The sequence below is a fragment of the Amorphotheca resinae genome, assembly GCF_003019875.1.
Source record: "Amorphotheca resinae ATCC 22711 unplaced genomic scaffold M430scaffold_12, whole genome shotgun sequence".
NCBI classification, from domain to species: Eukaryota; Fungi; Ascomycota; class Leotiomycetes; order Helotiales; family Amorphothecaceae; genus Amorphotheca; species Amorphotheca resinae.
This window is the reverse complement of record NW_020194482.1, coordinates 489,893-515,567: the sequence shown is the minus strand read 5'-3', so window position 1 is coordinate 515,567 and position 25,675 is coordinate 489,893. Positions and strand designations below refer to the sequence as shown.

Sequence of the window (25,675 nt, the reverse complement as noted above, 5' to 3'; positions counted from 1 at the left end):
GGATAAGCTAGTGCGCTTCCTGGGCGAGGCTAAAGTTTTGACACGGGGATGGAGGAGTGCTTTTGGGAAAGCCTTCACAATGCCATATTCAAAAGGACACCAAGATGCAGAGCAAGATGGTCTAATAATTGTTTACAAGCGCATAGATTCAATATCCCTCTATGGGCATGTCGAGTCTTACAGAACCCCCCGCGGACCGTCGTTCAATGGCCATGCCTCTCCCCCGTCCCCTACCCTCATCTCAAACAACTCCCCTAATATACAATAGAAACGCTCAGTGAGCTTGTGTCGCGTTAGCTTAGATTGCCACACTCGAAAAGGGTGCGCAGAACTTACCATCTGGCTGTGCAAGGATATATTCAACGGCCTTGTCAACTATCGAGGGAATTAGAATCTTCATCCCTCACTCATCCGTTCAATCTGCACCTACCGCTGTGGATGGCATCCGCCTCCTTATCTGGGATCTCAATGCTGAATTCCTGTAGCCTCATCAGAATCTAGCCAAGGCCAATGCCGGGATCCAGACTGACCTCCTCGATAGCCATCACAACCTCAACGGTGTCCAAGCTGTCCAAACCAAGATCGTTCGCGAAGTGAGAGGTGGGCGAGAGCTATTATACCGTTGTTAGTACTGGGAATAAAAGCACAAACGCTGGATCCGGTTCGCACCTTCGACGGGTCGGTAACCTATCAGAAAAGTTAGTTGGAGAGCCCTCAGGGGGATGCAAGAGCGGGACGCGCCTTATCAAAGTTCTTCAACAGGTCGACTATCCGGCCCTCGACCTCAGATTTTTGCAGGCCCGAGGCAGCAGAGTAACATCTCGCGGCTTGGAAAGCAGACGGGGCGAACTGGGACTTGGTGACGAAAGAGCTGGGAGCGACAGGGCGCGCAATTGCCCCGGTTCTTCGCACGACTTGGCTGGTAGCACTGCGTGCTGATCTGAGAAGGGCAGTTCGGAACATCTTGAGTGTTGTAGGAGATCGGAGAGGACGGTTGATATGGAGGGAAAAGCCGGAGTTGATGGATGAATGTCAAGAAGCTCTCTTTCGGTTCGGATCCTTAGTTTATTTTCCCGTCACGTGCTAGACGTGGCCAGGTCACAGGCGGGAAGACAGAAGTCCTGCGAACAGCAATTGAGGATTTAAAAAAACAAAAACTACAGATACTCTGGATCCTTCCGAAGGCCTCTGATCCAATTGTATTTTTCCCCTTTCGAAAATCTCCAGACGTGGTGGGATTTTGAAGCTTTACGGATCCGGCCAATCGCAGCGCACGGATTAATATCGAGCACAGCAATTCCATGCCTTTGCCCGGCGACTTCGATACATATATCCAACCACTCTTCCCACCTTGCCACGAGCAACCACAGAAATGGCATCCGCAAAGCCTCTCAGCATGCTCGTGGTCCGGAGCCGTCCGGCCGCGACGCTGTCTACGACCCTCCGGCCACTGGGCCCCTCGCCCGTCCGCCTCTTCTCGACGACGGGACTTCGATCCGCCACGCCCTCAGGACCACCTCCCCCAGGCTTCCGGCTGCCCAAGGCGGAGCGCTGGGACTCGACCCGCGAGAGCACCATGGACCGCGTGGGCAAATACTTCCTCCTGACCGAGATGGCGCGGGGCATGTACGTCGTGCTTGAGCAATTCTTCAGACCACCGTACGTTGTGCCAATTGAGCTCTCCCTCCCCCGCCTCTCCCGGGAATTGGGTTACTGACCTGAGATATAGATACACTATCTACTATCCATTCGAGAAGGTTCGCATGCTACATGTTCCTCCAGCGATGTGGTGGTGCTGCTGGTGCTGGTTGCTAACCTCTTCTCCCTACAACAGGGTCCCATCTCTCCTCGGTTCCGCGGTGAACACGCCCTCCGTCGATACCCCACGGGCGAAGAGCGCTGCATTGCCTGCAAGCTCTGCGAAGCCGTACGTCCCTCTCCCTCCCCTCCCCGTCCCATCCGCAAAAGACCCCATACCACCAATATACCATATCCCCTACCTTCCCAACGAACACACCGAACTAACATTCCCCCCCCCCTCTTCTTACAGATCTGCCCCGCGCAAGCAATCACCATCGAAGCCGAAGAGCGCCAGGACGGCAGCCGCCGCACCACACGCTACGACATCGACATGACGAAATGCATCTACTGCGGTTTCTGCCAGGAGAGCTGTCCCGTCGACGCCATCGTCGAGACGCCCAACGCCGAGTACGCCACCGAGACCCGCGAGGAGCTGCTCTACAACAAGGAGAAATTACTCGCCAATGGTGATAAGTGGGAGCCTGAATTGGCGGCCGCCGCTAGGGCCGACGCTCCTTATAGATAGATAGATTAGATAGATTGATACCTACCTACCTACCTGAAGATAGATAGATGGGTTGATTTTGACCTTGGCGGTTTTTTTGGTTCTCTTTTGTGGAAAAGGGGCGTATGCATCATCATTTTTTTTATGTTGTATGTTTTAAATAAAAAACATCAAAGAAAGTATTGTTGTATAGCCTTAACGAAGAATACTTGTTTTGGCTACACACACACTTTTATATCCCTCCCTCACTTTGAAGCAAAGAGTCATAAAACTGAACCCTAGATCATATGTTCGTGAATGTAAACCTTTTCCGTCCGCTAAGGGGAAGTTATATATTATCAAAGCTTACCTAGGGATCAGGAGAAAGCTGAGGTTAGGTTTTAGGAGGAGAAGGGGCTATCTAAAATGTTAGTTTACCTGAGGTATGTTAGGGGAAGGAAGGAGGATGAGGTCTTTATAAAGATAGAAGGCAGGCAGGCATAGATAATCTATTTTCATTTTCATATCTCGTATTACTATATTATGATACATTCCACACTCAAGAAGCCTTCCACCGTTTCCCGCCGCCTTTCTGCCACAGCCAGACGGCTTCCACCGCATAGACCTTACTCCCCTGATGCCCGCCCTCCGCACTCGCCGCCTCCTCCAGCGTCTCGATGACCTTGCCCTCTTCGACGCAGCGCCACAGGCCTTTCGAGATCTCGCTCTCTTCCCCGCCCCACTCGCCGCGGCCTAATCGATAGAGGAGGCGTCCCAGCGTCTGGAAGGCGAGGCAGCGCTGCGCCGGGAAGGCTGAGCGGGCGAGCCGCGCCAGTTCGGGCACCGTGTAGCCGGCGGCCTCGGGCGCCTCACCGTGGTGATGCAGGCCTTTGGTGGAGGGGATGGCGCGCGCGATGCGCGGCGGCAGTAAACCGCCGCGGAAGTCGAAGCGGAGGGCGGAGGCGGGGAGGGATTCTTGGTTCGGGTAGTAGGGGGATTCTTGGTCGGCGGGAGAGCCGTGGGTCGGGATGGGGGCCATCCAGGCCAGCTTGGAGGGGTCGGCGGGGAGGGAGGGAAAGTATTTGGTGTGCAGCTTTTCGAGGAAGGAGGGGTCGGATGGGTCGAGTTCGGGGGCGGATGGTGCGGCTGGGAAATGCACGGAGGGTTGGGTGACTTCGGCGAGGGGATCGGGGGTAGCAGAGGCAGGTTTGAGATCTATAGGCTGGGCGGGCTCTTTGTCGTCGTCTTCAAATCGTACTCCTTTTATCGCGGCGACTGGTTTTCCAGCCGGCTTTGGTACAGGGATAGCCTCTTCATCCTCCTTTTCTGTCGTGGATTTGGTATTCTTGGCGCCTTCAGACGTTGACGAGGGCAGCTCCTTCTCCTGCACAACTGTGGATGTTGTATCATTGATACCTTTGTCAGATATCGACGAGGGCGGATCGATGCCCGTATCGCCTCGACCTTCGTCCAGATTGGCCCGCTTCAGAAGCCTTTCAATCAACGAGGGGTCCAATGAAGCTAGCAACTCCTGTCTTTCAGCATCTATCTCTTCAGCTGACATGGATGCCAGCCTCTGGTTGTTCTCCTCATCGATGCGCTGGCGCTCTTCATCTTCGATCGACTGTGTCGGTTTGTGGGCGTTTTGGGCGTTCACCGGTTGCGGTTCCAACGGGGACGGCTTCCGAGGAGCTGTAGTCGCGGAAGCGGGCGACGCAGACCCATTCCTCTGCTTCTTGAAGGCTGATACCCGCGTGCGTTTCTTGTGTTCAGGAAAACCGGTAGCTGAGCTCTTCAGTTGTGGCGCGGTCGGCGGGGTGGTGGAGCGTTCTTTGATGTCGCCGATAAAGGCAGACGAGAGAGAAGGGACGGCGCCGGATGGGAGAGTGGAGTGCAGGCCCGTCTCGTCCTCGTCATCAGACAGATCGAGGGTAAATCGTTGGCCTCGCAAATCCATGGTGGGCTGGTAGACGTGGGGAGCCAAGGTTGGAGTTACTTGGAGGTGCTGAACGTGGAAAATAAAAACGAGGGATCGGTGTTCGGCAGCAGATGCCCAGTGCAGACCGAGGATTCCCAGATCGGATTTAAGGTTTGGCACTAGGACTGATGGAGAATAGTAGGCGGCTGACGAGGCTGGTGATGGGGTGGCGGTGCGTCACGTCTCACATCAAGTTCCATGCGATGCGACCAGCAGCGCGGCATATGGGACTTGGGGTGTGGTTTGTCTCTGGTGCGCCATCTGCAGAAACAAAATGCTGCTCTTTTACCACTGATCGCAGGATGAGGACCGGCAGAAGGAGAGAGAAAGCGGCATCACGGCGAAAAGCACACGGGGCGGTCCTGGCGAGGCTGGGCGAGCAGGAGCCAAGGGCAGCACAAGAGGGAGAGCTTAGGAATCATTGGCTACAGGGCGGTAGTGGGCATCAGATATAGGAGATGCACTCACAGGTACAGTACAGTACAGGAGAGATGCATGACATGGATGGGGCCAGTGGTAATGGACGGGCATCCCTGGCATAAGCAGTGGGTAGGAGTTGAGACTTGTCGTTGGATAATAACTGATACCTACCTTACCTAGGTGATGGATGGGCTCGTGGAAGGTCTAACTCTGGCACAGGTGACTACCTTAGGTCCTTAGCTACTGGGAGATGCTCAAACCGGGTTAGCAGGGGGGGGGAAAAGACCGGAGAAGGAGGATTGATAGGGCTATTAATCGCATTACTATTACTATTACTCCTGCTGCTCGCTGCTCTACTTACCTTACCTTACCTTAGCAATAGGTCGACACTACTGGCACTGCTGCTCCTTACTACTGCTCTCTGCTGCTGCTCCCGGGGAAGCTGTTTCTTTTATTATTTGGCGCCCTTTCACTTCATTCACTCGCCCGTTTCCCGTTTCCCGTTCCCGTCTATTTCGCCCATATACATCTGCTCTTCCTCCTCCTCTTCTTCTTCTTTTCCCTCTTTCTCTCTTTCTCTCTCCTCTTTCACCCTCGATCCGTCTCCTCAGAGGAACGCTTCTTTCTCCATCGAATATCGTCTCCGTCTCCATCGGCTCCCCTCTCCAGCCACCGCTGTTCGCTTCCGCCGCTCTTCGTCTCTCTCCACACGTCTCGTCAAGGAAGAGCGCCCGTCTCTCTCGCCCCCCCGTGCAGGGAGCCCCGATATCCAATTTCGCGCGACGTGACTGGTGTTGAGGCTATTCACACCAAACACCGGCCAGCTCATCGCGACAGTCCCCGGTCTCCTGCAGACTCTGACGCCCGACCCGTCGCTTCATTCAGTCTCTTCTGCTGCATCCCCTTCTGCGTCTCCATGAAGCACAATTGATCTTGTGGCATTCTCGTGTGGGCGCGGGAGCTTTTTCCGCTTGATTCGCCAGATTTCGATTTTCAGTCTTCCAGACTCTCACTCCCAGAACTCCCAGACCCCCAGACTCCCCCCCCCAGAACCCTCCCGCTCGCCATGTCGGGCCACCGTGACGACGGAGCTGGCGGTCGGCGCAGTTCTTCATCGGCTGCTCTCTCCTCGCCACCGCATTCGTCGCCTGAACCCGGATCGCCCTCTGCCCAACTGCACGGCAGCATCGTCGTCAAATCCTCCACTGCGGATGCCGATGCCAACCATGAGGCGAGTGCCGCTCCGCAACCACCACCCAGAAAGAAGCCGGTAAGTTCTGTTGTTATTATTGTTTTATTGTTTTATTATTTTATTACTTTCTTGTTTTAACACTTTTAAACTCTCTTATTCATCTCCTTTTCTATTATTTATTTCCAACCATGGCTCTCTCCCCCGACCAGTGGCTAACCTCCCGTCCAGGGTCGCAAACCCAAGAATGCGGTCGCTGACCCCGGCTCAGCAGCCAACACCGACGCCGCCAAACCCAAGAGGCAGCGCAAACCAAAAGACCCAAATGCCCCTCCCGTTCAGCGCAAGAAGAAGAATAAGGAGTCGCTGGAAAACGGCCATGTCGGCACTGCTTTCATTACTGTCCATCCCGAAAATAATTTCAGAGGTTCTCCCCAGGCGAATCATCAGCCCGCCGCCCAGAAGACATTCGCTTCGGAAAATGATGCTATTCAGAACTCCAAGGCCCCATTAGAGACGGTCCATTCTTTCTTCACCGCCCCTCCTCCACCGCCGCCCCCCGCGCAACCCCAGCAGCCCCAGCCTGTGCGTACCAGTGGTCAGAATTATGATCCCATCCGGTCAAATTACGATCCCGTCCGGGAAAATGTCATGTCGCATAATCATTATGCCCCCAGCAACCCCCAAGCCTCTCCGGGCCAGCCTCCCTCCATGAACCGCGCTAGCGCCTCCCCTTCAATCTCGAGTCTGGTCGACCCTCCAAACCAATCTTTGGCCTCGCCGTCCATTGCAACGCAATCCTTCTTTAATCAACAAGCTAAGCAGAATCAGACCCCCCCGGTCCCCCCCTCTCCCACTGCGAATAGACTCGCGCCGGCACCTGCGATCGAGCCGTCAACGAGCCCCAAGCCCCCTGCACCGCCCCCCGCGCCTGCGACCACCGCGCCCAAAAAAGCTGATGCTCCTGCGCCCAATGCTGCAGGTGCATCGTCAACCTCCAAGAAGCCAGCGGCTTCCGGAAGTACGACCGCGTCATCGACGGCGGCATCTCCAAAGCCTCCAAAGCTCAAGGATGCGAAGGACACCTATCCCACACCACCACCTCTTCCCGGCTCGGGCCTCATACAGCTCGGAGGTCCAAACGATGGCACCGAGTTTCGCGCACCGACCGTGATCCTCAACATTCCGATGTTGGGCGAGACCAACAAATACGTCAACTTCACCCGTCTTGCCGAAGAGCAGTATGGCTGGGATGCGCTGCACCCGCGGTTGGCTGCTCAGCGGGATCGCCTGGCGCGCGTTGCCGCGGCCGGTGCGGCTCTAGAACGAAATGGTTCGGCCAGAGAGAGCGGTGACGAGATGTCACTTGATTCGGAAGGCGAGGGGAGCAATGTCGAGATGGGTGGCATGAGTGATGGACGAACGGGGACCGATGGAGGAGCAAAGAAGGTCCCCCGTAAGCGCCGGATGAAGGAGGACGAGTATGACAAGGATGATGGGTTCGTCGATGATTCTGAACTGCTCTGGGAGGAGCAGGCTGCCGCAGTCAATGACGGCTTCTTTGTGTACTCGGGCCCTCTTGTCCAAGAGACCGAAAAACCGGCTTCTGATACAAGGTACGTTCCGGCCCTACTCACGCTGCTTCAAAACATAGAACTCACTTTTCCTTCAGGGCCGATGGTGCACCAAAGCGTGCTCGGGGACGTGGCAGCCGTGGTGGGATCTCTCGTTCCTCAGGTCGAGGTGGCACTGCGGGTGGTACAGGTTCCCGAGGCGGCGGTGCTCTGACCGGGCCTGGCTCCCGCGGTGGATCTACTACACGAAAACCTCGCATTACCAAGGCCGAACGTGCGCGTATGGAGCAGGAGAAACTTGACCGCGAGAAGATGGGGGGAAGTATGGCGTCAATGCCTAATAACTACTCCGCCATGCCTCATGTCGTAAGTACCGCGAATCTGGGGACCACACCAATGGTGTTTGACCAGTAAGAGCTTCTTGGGGTGGAGAAGGGGAGAGATATCCCCGAGCATGGAGTGTCTGGCGGATTGGCTGAGAGATATTGCTCTTGTTTATGGGAAAGTATTGGCGTTCATTGGGAGACTACCTACATGCATACGGAGTCTGGTGTCCACATACCTTATTTGGCTGTACAATACCTGCTTTCGCTGCATTAAACGGGGCCTTTGCCTTTGCCTGTAGATTAGTAAAGGAGGCTGGTAACGTACAATAGGAAGGATCCTAATACAGGGGTAGAGTTCCTCCAAAGTTCATCAAGTACCTAGGACTCGGAGTCAAATAAACGAAGGTTATCTTAATTGCAAATGAGCGCTTCATCTTGCTTCAAAAAAATGTAAGAAAGCGAACATCTAATAAAATACTATGCACCCCTAACCATTTACTTTGTCTGTATACAATCCTGGATCATGTGAAGTCCAACATAAGGTACCTTACCTTGGTACAGCGAAGATGTTTAGAAATTACCCGCTTAAGGCAAGCGGGCAATTTTTAACGTCATTAATTTTTATTTTCCGGGCTTCACTTCACGAAAATTGAAAGAACGCATCCATACTTCCCCACCCCCAAATTCCCACCATGGTCACGGTGCAGGAAACCAGAGCGCCCGAGAAGCCCAAGGAAAGGCCGAGCGCCTTGCGCTCAATCATTGCGGGCTCGACTGCCGGAGCTGTTGAGATTGGTACGTCCCCACCCCTTCTACGAAATCTTCAGGAACCTTGCTAATTCTTCTGGTCAGCCATTACATATCCTGCGGAGTGTACGTATATTATTTTGTTTCCGGTCAAGGGGATATTTGGGTATAATCTGGGCGGAAGGGTCACCCGGAGATTCGCTGGGGCGGCTGTCGTCTGAGAACAGGAGGACTGATGCTTTATGCGTGTAGTTGCGAAGACGAGATCGCAATTGAACCGCCGGTTAGGAGATGGGCAGAAGCTGCCCTGGCCACCGTTTGGGAAAGCATGGTATGCGGGCTGCACGACGCTGATCATTGGCAATTCCTTGAAGGCTGGGATCCGTACGTCCCCGGAAACCAAAGCCAGACATACCAGCAATTCCTGACGCTTCTCTAGGATTCGTTGCCTTTGATCAGTATAAGGCACTGCTTCAAGATGCCGACGGGAAGATCTCTGGCCCTCGCACGGTCATCGCGGGTTTTGGTGCGGGTGTGACTGAGTCACTGCTGGCTGTCACTCCATTTGAGAGTATCAAGACTACATTGTAGGTGCTGCGGCGTCTCCGCGTACATGGGGTTTGGAGACTAAGGGATCTAGGATCGACGACCGAAAGAGTGCGAAACCTCGTATGCGCGGATTCCTCCACGCCGTGCCCATCATTGCCCGCGAGCGCGGCGTCCGCGGCTTCTTCCAGGGATTCGTCCCGACCACCGCGCGACAGGCTGCGAACAGCGCGACGCGGTTCGGCTCCTACACGTTCCTGAGACAGCTGGCACAATCATATACGGAGCCGGGCGAGAAGCTGGGATCGCTCTCGACGTTTGGGATTGGGGCGATTGCGGGGCTCATCACGGTCTACGCCACGCAGCCGATTGATACGGTCAAGACGCGGATGCAGAGTATCGAGGCTCGACACCTGTACAAGAACAGCTTTGCGTGCGCGGCGATGATTGCGAAGAATGAAGGCATGTTGACGTTCTGGAGTGGGGCGCTGCCCCGACTGGCAAGGCTGATGCTCAGTGGGGGCATTGTGTTCACGATGTATGAGAAGAGTATCGAGCTGCTAGACAAGCTGGACCCGGAGAAGAAGTACATATGAGGTTCGAAAAAACGCAGAGAAGGAACACACCTTCTGTAAGGCTATGGTTGCATGGGAGCACGGTGTTGAGGAGTTTAGAGAATGGATATAAAGATGATTGATTAGTTCTGGCCCAGCCTTCCAACGCCGTATATGTACAGTACAGTATATAAGTACAATTTATGTTCCAGTCCACGTCCAGATGTCCATCCGGTCTCTCATTTGAATCGTATCAAGCCCTTCCATTTGTTCGTCACCTGTTGCCACCAATTCCTCTTCGGCGCCTCATCCAATTCCCTGACCAAGTCCGTATAATGCGTCGGGTTACTCGCGGGCGTCAACAGCGAGCCCTTCAAGGCATACTATACACCACATAGCACATTAGCCCCTGGTCCCTATTCCAATCCCATCCGCCAATTCTGGCTGCTGCTGCATAGCATACCTTCTTACTATACCTATTCTCCAACAACGAGTACAGGGCATTGACCTGTTCCAATTCGGCGCGCGCAGCATCCGGGCTCGCTGCTGCTTTCTGGGGCGACAGCCGCTGCTCGATACGGTGGCGCATGGCGTCTTGGAATTGGCAGTCGGGCCGCAGCGGATCTTTGGGCCAGCGCGAGAGCGCGCGCAGGTAATGCTTGTATGCTAACTGTGTGGAGGGGAGTGAGGTCAGAGTGACAACTTTATTATTTTATTTTTATTCTTTTCAGAAAACGTCGGGTGCCGGTTGAAGGCCAATTGGGGGGATCTTCGTACTGATGTAGACATTATGGAGAGGTGTCAATGGGGCCTCTCTGTTTCCTCCACACGATTCGTTCTGCGGTTTGGATGATTTCTTTCTTGGCTCTTTTTCTTATATTCGAGGTTGGATTGATAGGTAGTCGAGATATTGATATTGGGGGGTGCGATTACATAATGTATGCATCTCGGCGCTAACCGAAGGCTCGAACAGGTGCGCCTCTCCTGACTCTCATGACCTCGTCCTGTACTTTAACTCCGCCGTCCCCGTCCTCCTCTCCGTCCTCCTCTCGTCGACCCCATTTCTCCCACCTACAACAATCCCCTTCGACCGAGTCGGCTGCGCGTCCGTTCCTTTTCCTTTGTATCTCATACAGCTCACCATGAGCGCCCAACGGTATGAACGGGTAAGCCAGATATCCCCCGCCAAGCCTCGCCACGCAATCAATCTCCCACGACCGCATATATACAAACTCGCGACGATGCCCGATACTGACATCGTCTTCAGGTATCAGGGCATGAAGAAGACAGTCCCATAACACCCCAAACGCCCTCCTCGCCGCCCCCCTCTTTCCGCTCACGTGCCTCCTCCCCCACCTCTCGACACAACTCCCAGCCGGTAGACCAGACGCTCGCGGATACATTTGATGCCGGTGGAGCGGACAGCGATGAAGAGAATGATGGCGATGATAGACAGAGATTAATGCGCGGGTCGCCGGCCTCGGCCTCCGTGGAGCGGATCCCGACCCCAGAGCCCACCGAGGGAGAGCCTGAACGGCCACAGGTGGAGAGGCGGCCGACACAATTCCCCATCTTCACACCGAGAACTACGAGAGTATATGGCGGGGGATCGGGGTCAGACGGTGTATTTGCGAATCTGGCTGCGAAGCCTGAGGTGGGCGAGAAGACGGAAGAACATCCACCTGTAAGGCTGCCTGATATCACTTTGTCATGGCGAGTGATGCTGACAGATTCTAGACATACGAACAAGCAGCAGCAGATGCCGCGCCCCCATATTGGGAAACTACTATCCTTGCACCGGGACTCGGTGGCCCCGACGATGTATACGTCGAGGGTCTGCCCGTTGGCTCCGTCTTTTCCTTTATCTGGAACGGCATGATTTCGATGTCTTTCCAACTTGTCGGTTTCCTTCTCACCTACCTCCTCCACACCACACACGCTGCGAAGAACGGTTCGCGCGCCGGTCTGGGCATCACGCTCGTGCAGTATGGCTTCTACATGAAAGGCTCAGGCGGCGCCGCCGCGACCCCCCCTCCGAATGGGCAAGATCCACAGTATACACCACCTCCAGACCCTAACAGCCACGATTTCGACCCAAACCAAGTAACTCAACCGGCCGGGACGGAGAATCAGTCATCAGGAGGGCTGGGTGGAATTCCCAGCAGCGACTGGATAGCGTACATCTTAATGATTGTTGGATGGTTCATCTTAATCCGTGCCGTGAGCGATTTCCTGAAGGCGCGACGGCTCGAACAACTCGTGCTCCAAAGCCCGGACCGCGGGCTGAACGTCCCGGTAATCTCCAACGAGGAGGAGCCGGAGACGGTCGTATGAAACGGCTGCATGCGCGTTTTTGGGTAAATCGTATCGGAGTTTTCACACGGCTAGGGCGGGATGGGAGGATGGGAGAGGGACGCCGTTTCGTGCCGTCTGTCTGGATAACAAATAGCAAGGCGTTCTTCCGGCGTGTTTGTTTTCCGGGGTTTGGTCCCCCGAGTTGTTCGAATTCTTCAAAAACCTACCTATGTAGAGAGGCTCACTCAAGTCACGATGTTCATATCTTCTTCTATCTTCCATCTATTCGCCTAGGTTTTGTTTTGCGTGATGTTGTTTGTGCTTGTGCTTGTGCTTGTGACTTTGACTTTCCTTACGTAATATGATAATCCGGAAACCGCAAATGCGAATCCGGACCGTTCGTCTCCCCATTTCATTCCATTATTGAAAAGAGTGAGGAGAGAGAGAGAGAGAGTCTGGATGATGTAAAGGAAAGGAAATGAAACGAAGGAGAGAGATATGGATATTATTTTACCTACATACCTTAAGCTACTGAGATTAAGAATCGGTAGCTACCTTAGGTATGAAGAAAGAATAGGGGGATTGGGAGGGATTGAGAGGGAAATCTCATACCTAAGGTATTGATAAATAAAAAGTTTAACGTTGAAGTTCATATATTTCTTCTTTGGGTGTTAACTACCTAGCTTAGGTTGGAAGGAAGGAAGGAAAGGTGGTGTGATTATATATCACGATCCTTTTTCTTGAAACAGAGGTATGTATTCTCACCCCCGTCTCCCCCCCAAGTCTATCTTCATGATTCAAAAACCCAAAGACAAATAAATCTGCCTCGCTCGCTGATTGGTCCTCGCGACGAGGCTGATGTAGGTAGATAACCGGTTAGAACCCCGCATTTTGCAGGAGGCGAGGTTCACAAGGACGTCACGTCAGCCTGATGTGACAGTTGGAACTTCTTTATAGGTATGGAATAAGAAACCACTATCACCAGTTATTGAACTACACTTTTTCAGAGATTATAACTATTTAACTATTTAACTATTTTATTCATTTATTTATTTATCACATCTTCATCATCCTTCATCATCATCCCCCTCTCTCTCTCCCCCAAAAGATCGATAAGATACCTAGTAACTCTCAGACATCGAATCTCGAATCGAGGGGATTTGAAGAAAGATTAACGCAACAACGTGTCCTGGCTAAAGAAAGTCCTACTCCTCTTCCTTCCCAGTCTAAGTTTCGGACGCGGGATTATGGCGTGGCGATGCTCGGGAGCTTCGAATCGGGAGCTGGTGGAGAATTTATTTCAGAATGGGTTGATTGAGAGTCCGCGTGTGAAGGGGGCTATGCTGAGTGTTCGTCACTCTTTCTCCTTATTATCATCAGGGGACTTGCATTTCGTTTCTCTTTTTTTTAGTTGAAAAGTGCCTACCTATGGACTGCTAATTCTCATTCGCGCAGGTCGACCGCGCGCATTTCTGCCCCTCCCCCAACACAGCGTATCTCGACACGCCGCAATCCATCGGCCACTCGGCCACCATCTCAGCACCACACATGCACGCGTCCGCTCTCGAATCATTACTGCCCTACCTGAACGCCGGGTCCCGCGTGCTGGACATCGGCTCGGGCTCGGGCTATCTCACGGCGGTGCTCGCGGAGCTGGTGCAGCCCGGCGGCAGGGTGGTGGGCGTGGAGCATATTCGCGAGTTGAAGGAGTTGGGCGAGAGGAATCTGGGGAGGTCGCAGAGGGGAAGGGAACTCTTGAGCGATGGTACGGTGGAGTTTGTCGTGGGTGATGGGAGGAGGGGGTGGGTGGATAGAGGGGCGCCTGAGGGTGGGAAGGAGTATTGGGATGCGATTCATGTGGGAGCGGCGGCGGGGGAGGTGCATGGGGGCTTGGTGGAGCAGTTGAGGAGGCCGGGGAGGTGAGTTTGTGATTTTAGTTTCTGGTGTTTTCGTTCTTCAGAGAGAAGAGGGGGGGGGAGGGGGGGGCTCTTGACAATGTTTTGGCTGGGTGGGTGGTGAGTGAGCATGATGCTGATTCATCATTAGGATGTTCATACCAGTTGAAGATACCTCGGGCCTGGACCAGTACATTTGGCTTGTGGACAAGGACAAGGAGGGGAATGTTAACAAGAAGAAGTTGTATGGGGTACGATATGTGCCGTTGACGGACCCGCCAAGGTAAACAGGGGCGGCTCTTGAGTCAGGGACGAGGCTGAGGAGTTGGCAGTATATCTTGCTTATGGACAAGGATGAGGAGGGGAATGTTAAGAAGAAGCTTTATGGGGTGTGATAAGTGCCATTGACGGATCAGGGGCTTTTGAGTCAGGGACATAAGGCTGAGGATGGGCGTTTGTGAGGATCGATTCTGATATAGGTATAATATGCTATAGCTACCGCAATATACCTCCCGCTCCGAGACACACAACTGCGCACGCCATTGCACGTACCTATGCATCTACCTTGATCTATGCTTCCGAAGATCACAAGCAAAACCAAACAAACGCCCATCTCCTTTCTCATTTCCATGGCTCTCCCTCGATTAGTGGAGGAGAGGCGCATGTTGGGCAGCTTAAAAACCTTCTCACTCCTAATTTCCCATTACATATCGGGCCCCTACAAAAAGTGCCCCTCCATGCCATTCATTCCATCCCACGCCAACCTGAGGCAAGAATCTCCCCAAGCTCTCCGCTCAACCATCTACCTTAAACTTACTTATACCAACACTGTCCAAGCCTACCAATTCGGTAAACTTCGCACCATTGGCGTCCCCTCGTCATCATCCCGCCCGCAGCGAATGACCGCGTCGCAGGAGCTGCGGGCCGGCACTGGGGCACCGCGCCCAACAAACCGCGGATGCTTCATTCATTCATCATGCAATCAATCGCCATCTCCGAAGCGCTGCCCTCGGGGGCTCGAAAGAAGGAACACGCCGTTGATGTTGAGGTCTAGAACGCCATCGACCGGTCATGATCCCGTTGTTGTTGCTTGCCTTGTTTTTTACGCTTGAGGTCTCTCTCTCTCGGGGATAGATAGGCCCAAGGAGGCTCTTGACTTGATTGGATACGGGCTTTTGAGTTTGGCGTTGTGCTACGGAGCGTTAAGTAGCATCAGAGCTTAAAAGCGATAGCCTCATCGCTTGCTTGCCTTTCTTCCCCCCCACGGGCCGCGACGTGCCTCGTTGCGAGCAGTTCGTTCGTTCCACCCCTCAGCCAAGTTTCTATTGGTGATGACGGGGCCCAGCACCCGTGGAATGTCCGCGGCTCATGCGAAAAATAATGGATGAATAGCAGATGACACCGGATTGCGGGTTGGGGATCTTGCCGCTCGGGTCTCTCTCTCGCTCTCGCTCTGCGCTCCGTCTCCTGCTTTTGCTTATGCCCTGCCCGGCCTTGCCCGGCCTGGTCTGCTTTTTTTTTTTGCTTGTCGGCTTACTTGCTTGCTTGCTTACTGACATGCTCCGCTAACATGCTCGAGGGAAACCACGGTTCGGAGCAGAGCTATAGCAACTCCACCCCTAAGGCTGTTTCTTCTGGGTCCTAAGACATTCGCGGACGATATGATCATATATCGGTGTACGTAACCCCTGAAAAGGGGGATCATAAACAAGCCCTTTACCCCTCGTCCCCTTGGCGTCTTGGTCAAGAGGAGAACAGGACCAGGACCAGGACCTGGACGAAAAGAGAAGCCCCTATCAGAATTTAGAAGCGGAAGCGGATTTTTTTTTGGGATCGGGATTGGGTTGGCACTTGAAAACTGGTAAAGAAGAAAGAGAGGACTTAGAGGGAGAGACGAATTATCATCACCTTGGGAATGATTTGCTCCCCTGGGCTTCCTTCTTTGATGTGCCAACAACAGACCCCCAGATTATGCCTCCCCTAAGAACGCTGCCCCCCGCCAAAGCAGTCAAGGTACGCCGCCCGCCTCCTCTCTCTTGTCTTGTTTTGTCTTGTCTTCTCTTCCCCTCTCTCCTCCCTTCACTCCCCCTTTTGCTGGTGCTGCCAGGACTGACCCGGCGGGTAGACCGAACGCACGCATGAGGAGAACCAAGAGCGCGCATATATCGCCGCGTCAAGGAGAAGCGACCGCAGTCTGGAAGCGCGCCTCGAGTCCGCCAAGCGCGCGTCCGACATCCACCGCAAACGCACCGGGCGGTCGCTGCGCGTCACGGAGCAAGACGTCGTCAACGAGGAGATGTACGAGGAGGAGGACGATGACCTGCCCATGCAGTACCAGCGTCTGACGGCCCATCTGCAGACCAGCTCGGCCGACTTCAACCGCCGGCTCTCCGAATACCTCACGACGCAGGTCGCCATGAGAAGCGCGCTGGCCAATTCCTATTCGCAGCAGTACAACAACGCGCGCGGCTTTCCCAACCCCTCCATGTCCATGTTCCCGTCGCCCATGCTGGCCCATCAACAACAGCAGCAGATGCCGCCGGCCTTGCAGAGACCCATCAGCCCGTCCATGTTCCGCCAGGCCCCCTATCCCGCCCCGCGCCCCCCGCCGCAGCTCTATCAGCCGTCGCCCCACCACCGCGCCGCCTCCATGGCCACGCTGCAATCCCTCTCCGAGATGTCGCAGAAGGACAGCCCCGGCCTGCCATCCCCCGACATCCGGCGTTCCTCCGCCCCCGCCCCGCCCCCGCTCCCGCCGGTCCGCCCGTCACCATCGCGCCCGACCAGATCTCCGCCGCTCCGCCGCTCTCCTCCAGCACCAGCCTCTCCTCCTCCAACGCCAGCACCCCCCGACGCAAACCTTCCTTCCCTCAAGGCACATTCTCGCAATTCACCCCCCAAGCAACGCCGCCCTCGCAGCCCCAATCCCAAGCCCAATACTACCCTCCCCTAAACCCCTCTCTCCCCTCCGCCGCCCAACCCTTCGCCAACAACCCCTGCTACACGCCCTTCAGCACCGCCCTCCCCCTCGAATCCCAGATGTTCCTCAGTTCCAAGCTGGACCCCGCCGACCCGCTCACCCCGCTCTTCATGCCCGATTCCGACGCCATCCCCGCGCTCCCCTGCGACTTCACCATCACCCTCCCGCCGGGGGGCGGCGCTCCGCTCGGGAAACCGGACCTGGACGCCGCCGCCGCCGCGCCCTTGGAATCCGAGGATGAGCCCGATGACGAAGATGTCAATGGCGAGACCTGGAATAGCTTCATCGATACGGAGAATTGGGATTTAAACCCTCCTTCGCAATAGGAAGGGGCGGGACGATATTGATTGAAATCTCCCCCCCTTTTCCCCCCCTTTTAAAATCAACAAATCAACACAGAACATAACAACACAAAGAAAGAACATAACAACAAACCAAAGAAATACAAACACAAACAGACACTACAAAAAGCATCCCATACCTACCTACCTATCTATCTCTCCGCGCCCTCGCGCGCGCACGAGAGAGCAAACCCTCGCAACCTCTTTAAAAGAAAAAGTCTTCGCATAATACCCCCCCTAGCCAGCCAGCCAGCCAGAATCTCCTATTCTCAGAGAGAGAGGCCCTGGCTTTTCTCAGTCGTTTTTTGTCGTGCTTTTTATTTTTATATTTTACTTTTACATTTATATGATACCACAACACTTGCCGTGATTGAATATTCTCCCCTGGGAGGGGAGGGAGGGGAATTGGGATTGGATTGGGAATAGAATGGGATAGAATGGGGATAGAATGGGGATAGAATGGGGATTAGATGGGATGGGATTGGGAATTGGGAGGAATGGGATAATTATGGCATGTATATATGATACACACCTTATATATATAAAGCAGGAGCACACACACACACACACACACACGTGCACAACAACAACAACAAGAAAAGAACAAAAGAGAAAATAATGATTAATGAAATATAAAGGATAACAAGAGAAGAGATGAGGAAATGCGATATGAAAACTGGGAAATGAATGGGAAATGGGATGGATGGGATGGGATGGGGTATGTTTTGTCTACCTAGTTCTTGTCTTGTCTTGTCTTGTATGTATGTATCTATGTATGTATGTATGTATGTGTAAAGAGAGGAACGAGGAGCGAGACAGGAAGGAGGAAGGAGAGAGATCAATCAGTCTCATGCTTGGCTATCTACTACCTATTGGTTAATTGGTTGGTGCATACCTACCTACCTACGCCATCCATTTAATTCAAACAGCTAAGCTACCGGTAAGCAAAAAGTATATTGGTAACCTCTCTCCCATTCCTAAGGTACCACCTTACTTTACTTAGCTATGTGCTCTAGCCTATGATTGATTGATTGATAGCCCCATCCATCCATCCTCATCCTCATCTCATCATCATCACAATCATCATCATCTAGCCCAGCCGGAAATTCTTATTGTATGCATTTCGCTATAGTGATGATTGAATCACCACCCCATCCATCCATCCCAATATGAACGAACAAAACAGCAAGGGACGCGAGCTAGCTAAACACCCAACACTCCGCACTCCACGCTCCAAGCCAGTATCTCAAACCGCACTAAGCTGCATGCAATATCCGCCGGTCAACGCGGTGCTGAAGCTATCCTCCCTCTCTCTCATCTCCGTGTTTTCTTTTTTTAGAAGAAGAGATTCTTGTACTCATACATCCTAGCCTTGTGTTGTGGATTGTGCAACAGATCAATCCCATCTCTTGCCGTTCGCATCGAATTCGCTCATGCTAGCTGCATCCCAACCAGGTGCCCAGTTCGCTGCTGCGGCTGCGGCGTCGGGTTTAGGGAGGAGCGGGCGAGGAGCGGCGGTGGTGGTTGCGTGTTCGATGTGTCGGGTGTCGTCGCCGTGCGTGTCCATAACGATGGCCTCATCGAGATGATCCGCCCAGGGGCCGGCGACATCGGACATCTCGACTTCGTCCTTGACTTCGCGGACGACGGCGTCGACGAGGTTCTTCCGGTCGGCGCTGCGGACGTAGGCAAGGTAGTAGGGGGTGCCGCCGGCTTGGGAGGAGTGGTCGAAGATGCGGCGGCGGTCTTTGACCTCGGTCACGTACTCGTCGTTGTACTCGCGCCAGATGTCGTTGTCGAAGTCGTAGATGTAGATCCAGTAGTGGCCGCCGCCAGATTCGCCGCGGTGGATGAATACCGTCTGGAGCTGGTATTCGTATTGGCGCAGGTCCGCGAATTGATCATTGAGCTTCTGCTTCAGAGCAGCGATCTTGTGGTTGATATCCTCGAGCTCATTGGCTACTTCGTGGAAGCGTTCTTCCAGGGCTTCGGGAAGGATGGGGCTGATTTCCACGCCCTCGATCTCGTTTTCTTGGAGCTGGCTGATAAAATCCTTTGCTGCAAGTAGAGCTTCCGGAAGGGAGGCATCTACTTCGGTCTTTTTGAGAACCGTTTGTCTGGCCTCAAGCACTCGAAGCTGATTCTTCCACTCCCAAGCTTCTCGGCGTCGACGCATCAAAGCTGGGTCATCAGAATCCATATACCTATCAAGATAGATGGTCTCCGGGAAGATGACCGGGTTCCTGTTCTTCCAAGGTAATTGTCTTACAGGATCAAACGCTGTGCGCTGGATTTGGATCTGTAAGATTGGGGGTAGCTTGTTGATGGAAGCATATTGCGGCGTCAAGGTATTCGCAATATCGACCTTTTGCTCGTCGAAGACCACATCCAGGGCCTCGTAGATATCGCGAGATCCGGTCTGTGGCGGGAACACGATGAGATTCGCCCAAGGTTCAACTTTCCTCTCGAGGCTCCGAGACTTTTGCGTATAAACTGCATTCGCGCCGAAGAAAGTATCTCGGATATCGTCTATCTGCTCTTCTGAAGTCTGGTCGATACTGTTTGCCTTTATAGCACACTGCAATCGCCACACTACATTTCCAATCACCTCTGTGACATCTTGCTGCGAGCCAAATCTCCACAGATCATCTTCAGAGATGTGATCTCGAGTATCGGTTTGAATACTGAGTCCCGACTTGTTACGGGGCGGTACTGGAGGCGGCTTTTCTGGCACTGAAACAATAGTCTCTGTGTTGACACCATTGACCATAACGGAATCGATATCGTTTTGGAAGGGGTCGTTCTTCTCGTCTTGGGGAAAGTGGGAATCGATGTGATCTATAATATGATCATAGGGGGGAGGAGGAGCGGAGGGGAGTGTATCCGTTTCGACGAGAGTTGATTCGCTACTATTGTCGCTAATTTCAGGTTTGTCTCCAGGGAGGTCGCTCATCTCGACATCGTCAGCCGGTGTTGGCGAAGGCCGTAATGGTACAGGCGGCGGCGGGCCTTCAGGGCCATAAACAGGAGCAGTGGGATTTAGAATCGATGCGAGGTTTGGTGCATTCGGACTACTGATCGATTTGCTACGAAAGTTTGCCTCTGCTTGAGAGCTGAAAATCGTCAACTCGGCAAGTTCCTTGGTAGGCCTCACTGATCGTGTTGACGCTGTTCTCAGATTTTCAAACAGATTGTGAAGCTCATCCACAACTATCAATAGTCAGAAATGTCCAGCACGGAATATTCGGACTTACACTTCTGTGCCTTTACAACTTCGGATCTGACAACCTTTCGGCCCCCGACGCGTTTCTTCTTGATATCCTCATCAGTTTTAGGATCATTGAGATCCATGCGATGTTTGTCGAAGTTCATGACGACCTCTCTGACTGTTCTGATAGTATAATAAAACTGGAGGAGACTGTTGAGATAGCATGTATTGCCAATATTGTCGAGACCAACAGGCTCATTTGCTGTAGAGCGCACGACTTGAACATCTGCATTAGGATCAAGGAGCTTTCTCAATAGGAGGTTACTCTGTCGATCTAACGCGATGACCCGTAAAGCCTCAGCATAACTTTCCTGTGACCCAGCAGGGGCTCCACTCGAGAGGCTCTGGTAATATGCCAAGACAGTCTCATCTGGCGCGTTGCGCTCTGTGATCTGAAGTCGATTATAGGCTTCGCCAATATCCAGTATTGTCTCTTCTGAGCTGGATTCCATAGATGCCGCAGCACGTTGCAGAGTGAAGTCATTGCCGCGTCGATTCGCGATAACTCGTAAAGCAGATGCAACTCTCGTCTTGTCTGCCTCGGTAGCCTCCAAAAAGTTCAGTCAAGGTTCCCTACAAAAGGTGAAAGGAAGAGGCTAATATACTCACCATAGCTACAGCTGCCGCCTCAATACTGTCTGACTGGGTATCTTCTGTCACATTCAAAAACTCTAACGCTTCTTCGAAAGACATCGTCTTATCGTTCGCAACAGCTTCGATCTTTTGACTATTTCTGGCTTTGGCGATCACGCGTAGACAGTTTCTAGCTTCATCCTTCTGTCGTGGTGCTGACTCAATTCTGGAATTATAGACACCAATGATATAGTCATCGCCATCCTTTGTGTTTGGGTCTATCGCAAAGAACTTGTAGGCATTCTCAATTTCGTTCAAACCTAGTTCGCCCGCGGAAGCAGCCATTGCCACTTTCAGTTCTAATTCAGAGCTTTTACGACCGTTCGCGATACCGGATAAACAATCCAGATAGTATGGTCTGTTTCGCGGATCGCATTCACATTGCCGCTCGTAAGCCCAGATCAGGTGATTATCCGTGAAATTATCCACAGCTCCTAAGCTTGCGTAGTGTGGATGCTCTTGTTTCGAGAGGTCGACAGTTCGGGATCTAGTTGGATAGTTGTGATAGCCAAGGCTTCTTTCAATGTCCTTTAACGCGCTCATAGGCATGTTGAGTACCTGGACTTTGGCGGCCCGTTGCTCCTCTTGAGGTCTGTTTGCTATTAATACATCAAGCTCGGTCAGAACGTCATTGATGAATTCTCTATTAGTGTCTGATATGACAGGAAGCTGCCAAAAGTAGCTCGGCTCGCCCTTGAGACAAATGTTAGCTTAGTACAAGTGTTGCCGCATCTATGCAGGATAATCTAGAATAAAGAAGTAGATAATACTCACATCCGGCTCAGGGCTATCCTCCTTTATAAGGGTGAAATCCAAGTAGTTGAAGAGACTGGCACAATCATTCGCAAAGGCAAGCATGAACTTCTTATTACGTGCTGCAATGCGTTTGAGCTCGCTCTTGTCTTTTGCTGCCTTTGCATCTACGAGGTATGTTCGAAGATTGCTCAAAATTTGCGGTACGGCCAAGGGTCCTAAGCCACTATATCGATCTGGTTCCTCTGCGATGACCCTTTTCCCACGGGCCTGAACCCTTTCAGGCGATGTAATCTGAGAGAGGAGTTTCTTATCAAGCCGGGGCGGAGATATGTTGATTTCAAGCGTGAGGGGACAACCTGCTCCGGAGCAGACCCATCGATGGCATTCAATGAAATTGTTGTATTTGTTTAGCACATTTTCCCCCAGGTCTTCCTTCGAATACACTGACTCCACAAGCCGTAGATGATGCAGAGGATTCGTTTCATCAGACAGCCTACAGGGGGCTTGTCCCGTATGCTGATGACAGAAGTCCGCCGTGATTTCATAATGAAGCCTGCAATTCATACAGTACGCTGCCACAACATATTTGGTTGACCCACTAGGTTGCTCGTCGTCTGATACAGGGGCTTTTGTTCGTAGCTTCTTCATCAAACTATGTCTGCAGTCTGATTCATCCCTTCGCAGATAGAAGACATCTTGCCTGAATAGCGGAGCAGGATCTGCGAGCAGGTTCCAGCCATTTGCACCCCGCGATTCTGGATTGTAGTCGAGCAGGTCGTCGATCAGCCTTGGAGGGGTCTTTCCTACAAGAGCGATACGGATCAGCTTTCTGTCTTGCATTTGAAAACAAAGATGCAACAATAAGGAAGATGGAAGGTGAAGCTAGAGCAGAAAACAGACCTGGTCCTGGGGTGAATGCGCGGTCATCCATCACAGCTTTGGGTGCCCGCAAGTCCAACCGTCTACGTAGGTATTTCTGCAGACTCAGCTCCCTTGGTCCTCACAAACGCGGTCTTATCTCTTGAAACTGTGGTTCTCTCTGCTTGGAAGGCCGCTTCTGACGTAGGTAATGCAGAAAAGAGTCCACTTCAAGGCCACTTTTTTCAGAGAGTACCAAGGTGAGCTTGGGGATTTTCGCTGAACTGTACGTCGCGGAGGCTGAAGCAAACAGGTATGGATGGGGCCTTTACATGGCAAGCCTGGTTTTGAACGGGCACCACGCGTGAATCGTGACAATCAAAGAATCCTGCTGAGTAAATATCGGAATCTGGAGCTGTATGCGCCACCATGAGCCTTCGAACAGCTCTGCCTAATTTCTCAGAGCTCCAGAAGGCTGTTTAGTTAATCCACCAGATATTCCACAGCAAAATCTGCTTATGTAAGCCACGTGCCGACTCAGCTGTACCTGGTTAGGAGCTCTGTCTACCGACCTCAAAGTTAACGACGCCGCTCGGCCCTCTGGGATCTCAAAGTGGACGACTCTGCGACTTCAATTCCAACTTCTTCTGCCACAGCAATCAATATGGCATCCGGGGACCATACATACCATCCGCAAGATGCCGTCAAGGCTGGTATCCAGGGCGCCCTGGTCACGGGTGCGGCCGGTACCCTCGTTTCCGCAGTTCAGAATACCTTGGCCAAGAGGAATGTGAGCGCTTGGGGGGTCTTCACAAGGACTGGAGGCACAATCGCTATCTTCGGTGCGTTGGACAACCGTTTTGCTCTTATTTCAGAGCTGAGCTGACAATTCTACAGCCGCAATGGGTGGTACATACGAGTTCACAAGGCTTGCGTCGGCGAATCTACGAGAGAAAGAGGATAGCTGGAATACTGCACTCGGAGGATTCTTGGCCGGATCTTTGATAGGCTTGAAGCGTGAGTGACTGCATCGGATGTTGTTGACCGTGCTGCCCGTGCTAATTCGATGAATAGATGGCAAGCCTCCCGCTGTCATCGGATTCGGCGCTTTAAGTGCAATCGTGCTGGGTGTATACGATTATACTGGGGGATCTTTGACGGGATTCAAGAAGGATCGAGATGTGGACGAGTTTGAGCGAAAAGAATACTTGAGAAAGAACCGAAGAAGGCCGATAGAGGAGACCATCTCGGAATTGGGAGAGGGCCGAGGCACGTTCCCCTGATCATTTCTATACACAGCTACTGATTAGTATTCGCAGGAATTTATGCTCCAGGTTACGCAGAGCGAAGAAGAGAAAGGCTCAAGGAGAAGTATGGTATCGATGTACCAGCAAACGCATAAGCCAAAGACTCCTTATATAAATCTTTCATATGTTGGACAACAGAGGCGCTTTTCGAATGTACATATGTCAGGCCTCCCTTCGTGTACCAGAATTGACCAATACAACAACTCCATTCGTGGAAGACATCGATTCTGGGTGCCAGATATGCGGCTACTTTACGTTTTGATAATATGAATGAAACATTCTGCTTTTGAGGGCATGGTAATCGCCCGTTACGTGAATACTTTCCTTCAGCCAAGGTTCATGATAATCATGCATTGCATACTAGCTCTGGGACTAAATTTGATTTCATTTTGCAGTACAATATCGTCAGAAGTGCCACCCGAGCGCCGAGCGAGGATGAGCATAAAGGACGACATGAGGATAGGTTGGAGCCACAGTCCCTCTTTTCATCCCCTATTTAAGCTTCCCCGCCGCAATATTCGATATGAACTGTTTGATCCCCTCCGCCATTTGGCTATTGGCGATTGGACCTTTCGGTGGACGATGCACCCCTTCGTACGTGCAAGTGCTGGCGCGGGCCTGGTCGCAGAGATCCTTCATCAGCATGCACTCACTCGTCCAATGGTCCTGCGTTCCCGTGATATGTAATGTGGGCATCTGGATGATCTCCCCGAGGTCATCGGCACTGGCGACCTTCATCACCATCGGGTCCTTCAGCAAGCCCGCGGGATCGATCGGCCGGGGCGTGGCGGCAAAGATGGCGCATCGGAAGGGAGGTTTCGCCGCGGGATCCGTCTGCCGTTGGGCATGCTCGATCAGATAAGAGGCCGCCAGCGTCCCGCCTTGCGACCAGCCAAACACGCCGTCGAATGGCCCTTGTGCGTCTATCGTCCCTTGCACCAGATCGTGCGCCTCGTGAAGCTCGTCGGCATCCAGATCGGCCTTGTTCATATCCCACGAGAACCAGTTGTAGAACGGGCCGTCGTAGATGTCCTTGATGTCGGATGCGGGCCGCCCCGTCTCGACGTTGGCTTCGAGGAAGACCAGCTGCGCGTATTTGTCCTTCTCCAGCTCGTACCGCAGCATTGCTACAACACATCCGTCAGCATGGATGCGATTGATCTGACTGATTTGTCTTCACATACCAAACTGCGCGGCAAAGATCTACTCGAAGGCGAGTTCTACGTTAGAATATCCTCACTGCCTTCTGCTGAGCATCCAGACTTGGTGACTGACTTACCTCCGCATTTGCGCCAGCGCCTTGCAGGCACAGAAGCCGGAAAGGCGTCTTTGGAGGGGTTGGTGAGCTCATTTAGGTGTACGAAAGGTCAAAACAGGATGAAGAAAAACGTTCGAGAATCCGTCGAGATCGACGAGTTGTTTCGCGGTTCCGAAGGACGAGCTGTTCCCTAGGGAAGTAGGTCCTCACAGATGGATCACCGTGACACGGGCATCATTATTTGGAGTTGCAGATTGCTGCCGTAGCGGCTTATGGGAGCGTTGATCATTGCTAATCTTGAAGTATCACGATTCAAGGTCCTGATCGTCGAGGAGATGCAAGACATTGATGTGGCTTGCAAAACTATTGAAGCTGCAGTCTGCATGTTGCCCCACGAAGGGAACATGGGGGAGTAGTAATCCACCTCCAGGCTCCCGGTGGGGTCTCCTCTGATTTATATGTTCAT

At 52.9% G+C, this 25,675-nt stretch overlaps 12 protein-coding genes across 12 annotated transcripts; 7 read left to right on the top strand and 5 right to left on the bottom strand.

Moving 5' to 3' along the window:
* Positions 1–10: 10 nt before the first annotated feature.
* Positions 11–1,008, bottom strand: M430DRAFT_69532 (hypothetical protein). The gene is made up of 6 exons (XM_024869435.1): positions 742–1,008; positions 670–687; positions 531–611; positions 431–479; positions 337–375; positions 11–254 (listed from the first exon to the last, which is right to left on the bottom strand). Exons 1-6 carry the CDS (start codon positions 961–963, stop codon positions 178–180), a joined length of 486 nt encoding a protein of 161 aa, XP_024717390.1. The 5' UTR covers positions 964–1,008; the 3' UTR covers positions 11–177.
* Positions 1,009–1,372: 364 nt separating this feature from the next.
* M430DRAFT_146673 (hypothetical protein) lies at positions 1,373–2,552 on the top strand (the record flags this gene model as incomplete). The annotated part of the gene is made up of 4 exons (XM_024863022.1): positions 1,373–1,659; positions 1,730–1,757; positions 1,835–1,927; positions 2,051–2,552. The coding sequence occupies 4 exons, from the start codon at positions 1,373–1,375 to the stop codon at positions 2,324–2,326; spliced, it is 684 nt and encodes a 227-aa protein (XP_024717389.1). The 3' UTR covers positions 2,327–2,552.
* Positions 2,553–2,779: 227 nt separating this feature from the next.
* On the bottom strand, positions 2,780–4,287 carry M430DRAFT_37172 (hypothetical protein). Its single transcript, XM_024867072.1, has one exon. The coding sequence runs from the start codon at positions 4,239–4,241 to the stop codon at positions 2,844–2,846; it is 1,398 nt and encodes a 465-aa protein (XP_024717388.1). The 5' UTR covers positions 4,242–4,287; the 3' UTR covers positions 2,780–2,843.
* Positions 4,288–5,748: 1,461 nt separating this feature from the next.
* M430DRAFT_22454 (hypothetical protein) lies at positions 5,749–7,859 on the top strand (the record flags this gene model as incomplete). Its single annotated transcript, XM_024864698.1, has 3 exons — positions 5,749–5,952; positions 6,103–7,487; positions 7,544–7,859. The coding sequence occupies 3 exons, from the start codon at positions 5,749–5,751 to the stop codon at positions 7,857–7,859; spliced, it is 1,905 nt and encodes a 634-aa protein (XP_024717387.1).
* Positions 7,860–8,463: 604 nt separating this feature from the next.
* Positions 8,464–9,660, top strand: M430DRAFT_53639 (hypothetical protein; the record flags this gene model as incomplete). The annotated part of the gene is made up of 5 exons (XM_024868402.1): positions 8,464–8,566; positions 8,624–8,644; positions 8,771–8,902; positions 8,958–9,105; positions 9,159–9,660. The coding sequence occupies 5 exons, from the start codon at positions 8,464–8,466 to the stop codon at positions 9,658–9,660; spliced, it is 906 nt and encodes a 301-aa protein (XP_024717386.1).
* An 80-nt stretch (positions 9,661–9,740) lies between these two features.
* On the bottom strand, positions 9,741–10,483 carry M430DRAFT_182766 (hypothetical protein). Its single transcript, XM_024863832.1, has 3 exons — positions 10,396–10,483; positions 10,082–10,288; positions 9,741–10,001 (listed from the first exon to the last, which is right to left on the bottom strand). Exons 1-3 carry the CDS (start codon positions 10,405–10,407, stop codon positions 9,858–9,860), a joined length of 363 nt encoding a protein of 120 aa, XP_024717385.1. The 5' UTR covers positions 10,408–10,483; the 3' UTR covers positions 9,741–9,857.
* A 444-nt stretch (positions 10,484–10,927) lies between these two features.
* M430DRAFT_109436 (hypothetical protein) lies at positions 10,928–11,952 on the top strand (the record flags this gene model as incomplete). Its single annotated transcript, XM_024861276.1, has 2 exons — positions 10,928–11,302; positions 11,356–11,952. Coding segments are annotated over 2 exons (972 nt in total), but the record flags the coding sequence as incomplete, so codon positions are not given.
* Positions 11,953–13,160: 1,208 nt separating this feature from the next.
* Positions 13,161–14,095, top strand: M430DRAFT_108900 (hypothetical protein; the record flags this gene model as incomplete). Its single annotated transcript, XM_024861243.1, has 3 exons — positions 13,161–13,262; positions 13,369–13,832; positions 13,960–14,095. The coding sequence occupies 3 exons, from the start codon at positions 13,161–13,163 to the stop codon at positions 14,093–14,095; spliced, it is 702 nt and encodes a 233-aa protein (XP_024717383.1).
* A 1,832-nt stretch (positions 14,096–15,927) lies between these two features.
* Positions 15,928–16,784, top strand: M430DRAFT_182658 (hypothetical protein). Its single transcript, XM_024863831.1, has one exon. The coding sequence runs from the start codon at positions 16,105–16,107 to the stop codon at positions 16,759–16,761; it is 657 nt and encodes a 218-aa protein (XP_024717382.1). The 5' UTR covers positions 15,928–16,104; the 3' UTR covers positions 16,762–16,784.
* A 1,741-nt stretch (positions 16,785–18,525) lies between these two features.
* Positions 18,526–22,350, bottom strand: M430DRAFT_108822 (hypothetical protein; the record flags this gene model as incomplete). The annotated part of the gene is made up of 4 exons (XM_024861238.1): positions 18,526–20,339; positions 20,384–20,945; positions 21,007–21,723; positions 21,805–22,350. The coding sequence occupies 4 exons, from the start codon at positions 22,348–22,350 to the stop codon at positions 18,526–18,528; spliced, it is 3,639 nt and encodes a 1,212-aa protein (XP_024717381.1).
* A 958-nt stretch (positions 22,351–23,308) lies between these two features.
* Positions 23,309–24,046, top strand: M430DRAFT_53634 (hypothetical protein; the record flags this gene model as incomplete). Its single annotated transcript, XM_024868401.1, has 4 exons — positions 23,309–23,486; positions 23,542–23,661; positions 23,719–23,913; positions 23,964–24,046. The coding sequence occupies 4 exons, from the start codon at positions 23,309–23,311 to the stop codon at positions 24,044–24,046; spliced, it is 576 nt and encodes a 191-aa protein (XP_024717380.1).
* A 236-nt stretch (positions 24,047–24,282) lies between these two features.
* On the bottom strand, positions 24,283–25,530 carry M430DRAFT_61452 (hypothetical protein). The gene is made up of 3 exons (XM_024868927.1): positions 25,231–25,530; positions 25,136–25,154; positions 24,283–25,078 (listed from the first exon to the last, which is right to left on the bottom strand). The coding sequence occupies exons 1-3, from the start codon at positions 25,300–25,302 to the stop codon at positions 24,444–24,446; spliced, it is 726 nt and encodes a 241-aa protein (XP_024717379.1). The 5' UTR covers positions 25,303–25,530; the 3' UTR covers positions 24,283–24,443.
* Positions 25,531–25,675: the final 145 nt, after the last annotated feature.

Excerpts from the sequence above, each read along its gene's own strand:
- M430DRAFT_182766 (XM_024863832.1), bottom strand. Across the intron at positions 10,002-10,081 it reads AGAATAGGTATAGTAAGAAG|TATGCCTTGAAGGGCTCGCT; the intron begins GTATGCTATGCA and ends TGTGGTGTATAG.
- M430DRAFT_61452 (XM_024868927.1), bottom strand. The coding sequence starts at position 25,302 with ATGAGCTCACCAACCCCTCCAAAGACGCCTTTCCGGCTTCTGTGCCTG.
- M430DRAFT_182658 (XM_024863831.1), top strand. The coding sequence starts at position 16,105 with ATGTACGAGGAGGAGGACGATGACCTGCCCATGCAGTACCAGCGTCTG.
- M430DRAFT_69532 (XM_024869435.1), bottom strand. The coding sequence starts at position 963 with ATGTTCCGAACTGCCCTTCTCAGATCAGCACGCAGTGCTACCAGCCAA. Across the intron at positions 480-530 it reads TTGTGATGGCTATCGAGGAG|GAATTCAGCATTGAGATCCC; the intron begins GTCAGTCTGGAT and ends ATGAGGCTACAG. Across the intron at positions 376-430 it reads GGCGGATGCCATCCACAGCG|TTGACAAGGCCGTTGAATAT; the intron begins GTAGGTGCAGAT and ends TTCCCTCGATAG.
- M430DRAFT_37172 (XM_024867072.1), bottom strand. The coding sequence starts at position 4,241 with ATGGATTTGCGAGGCCAACGATTTACCCTCGATCTGTCTGATGACGAG.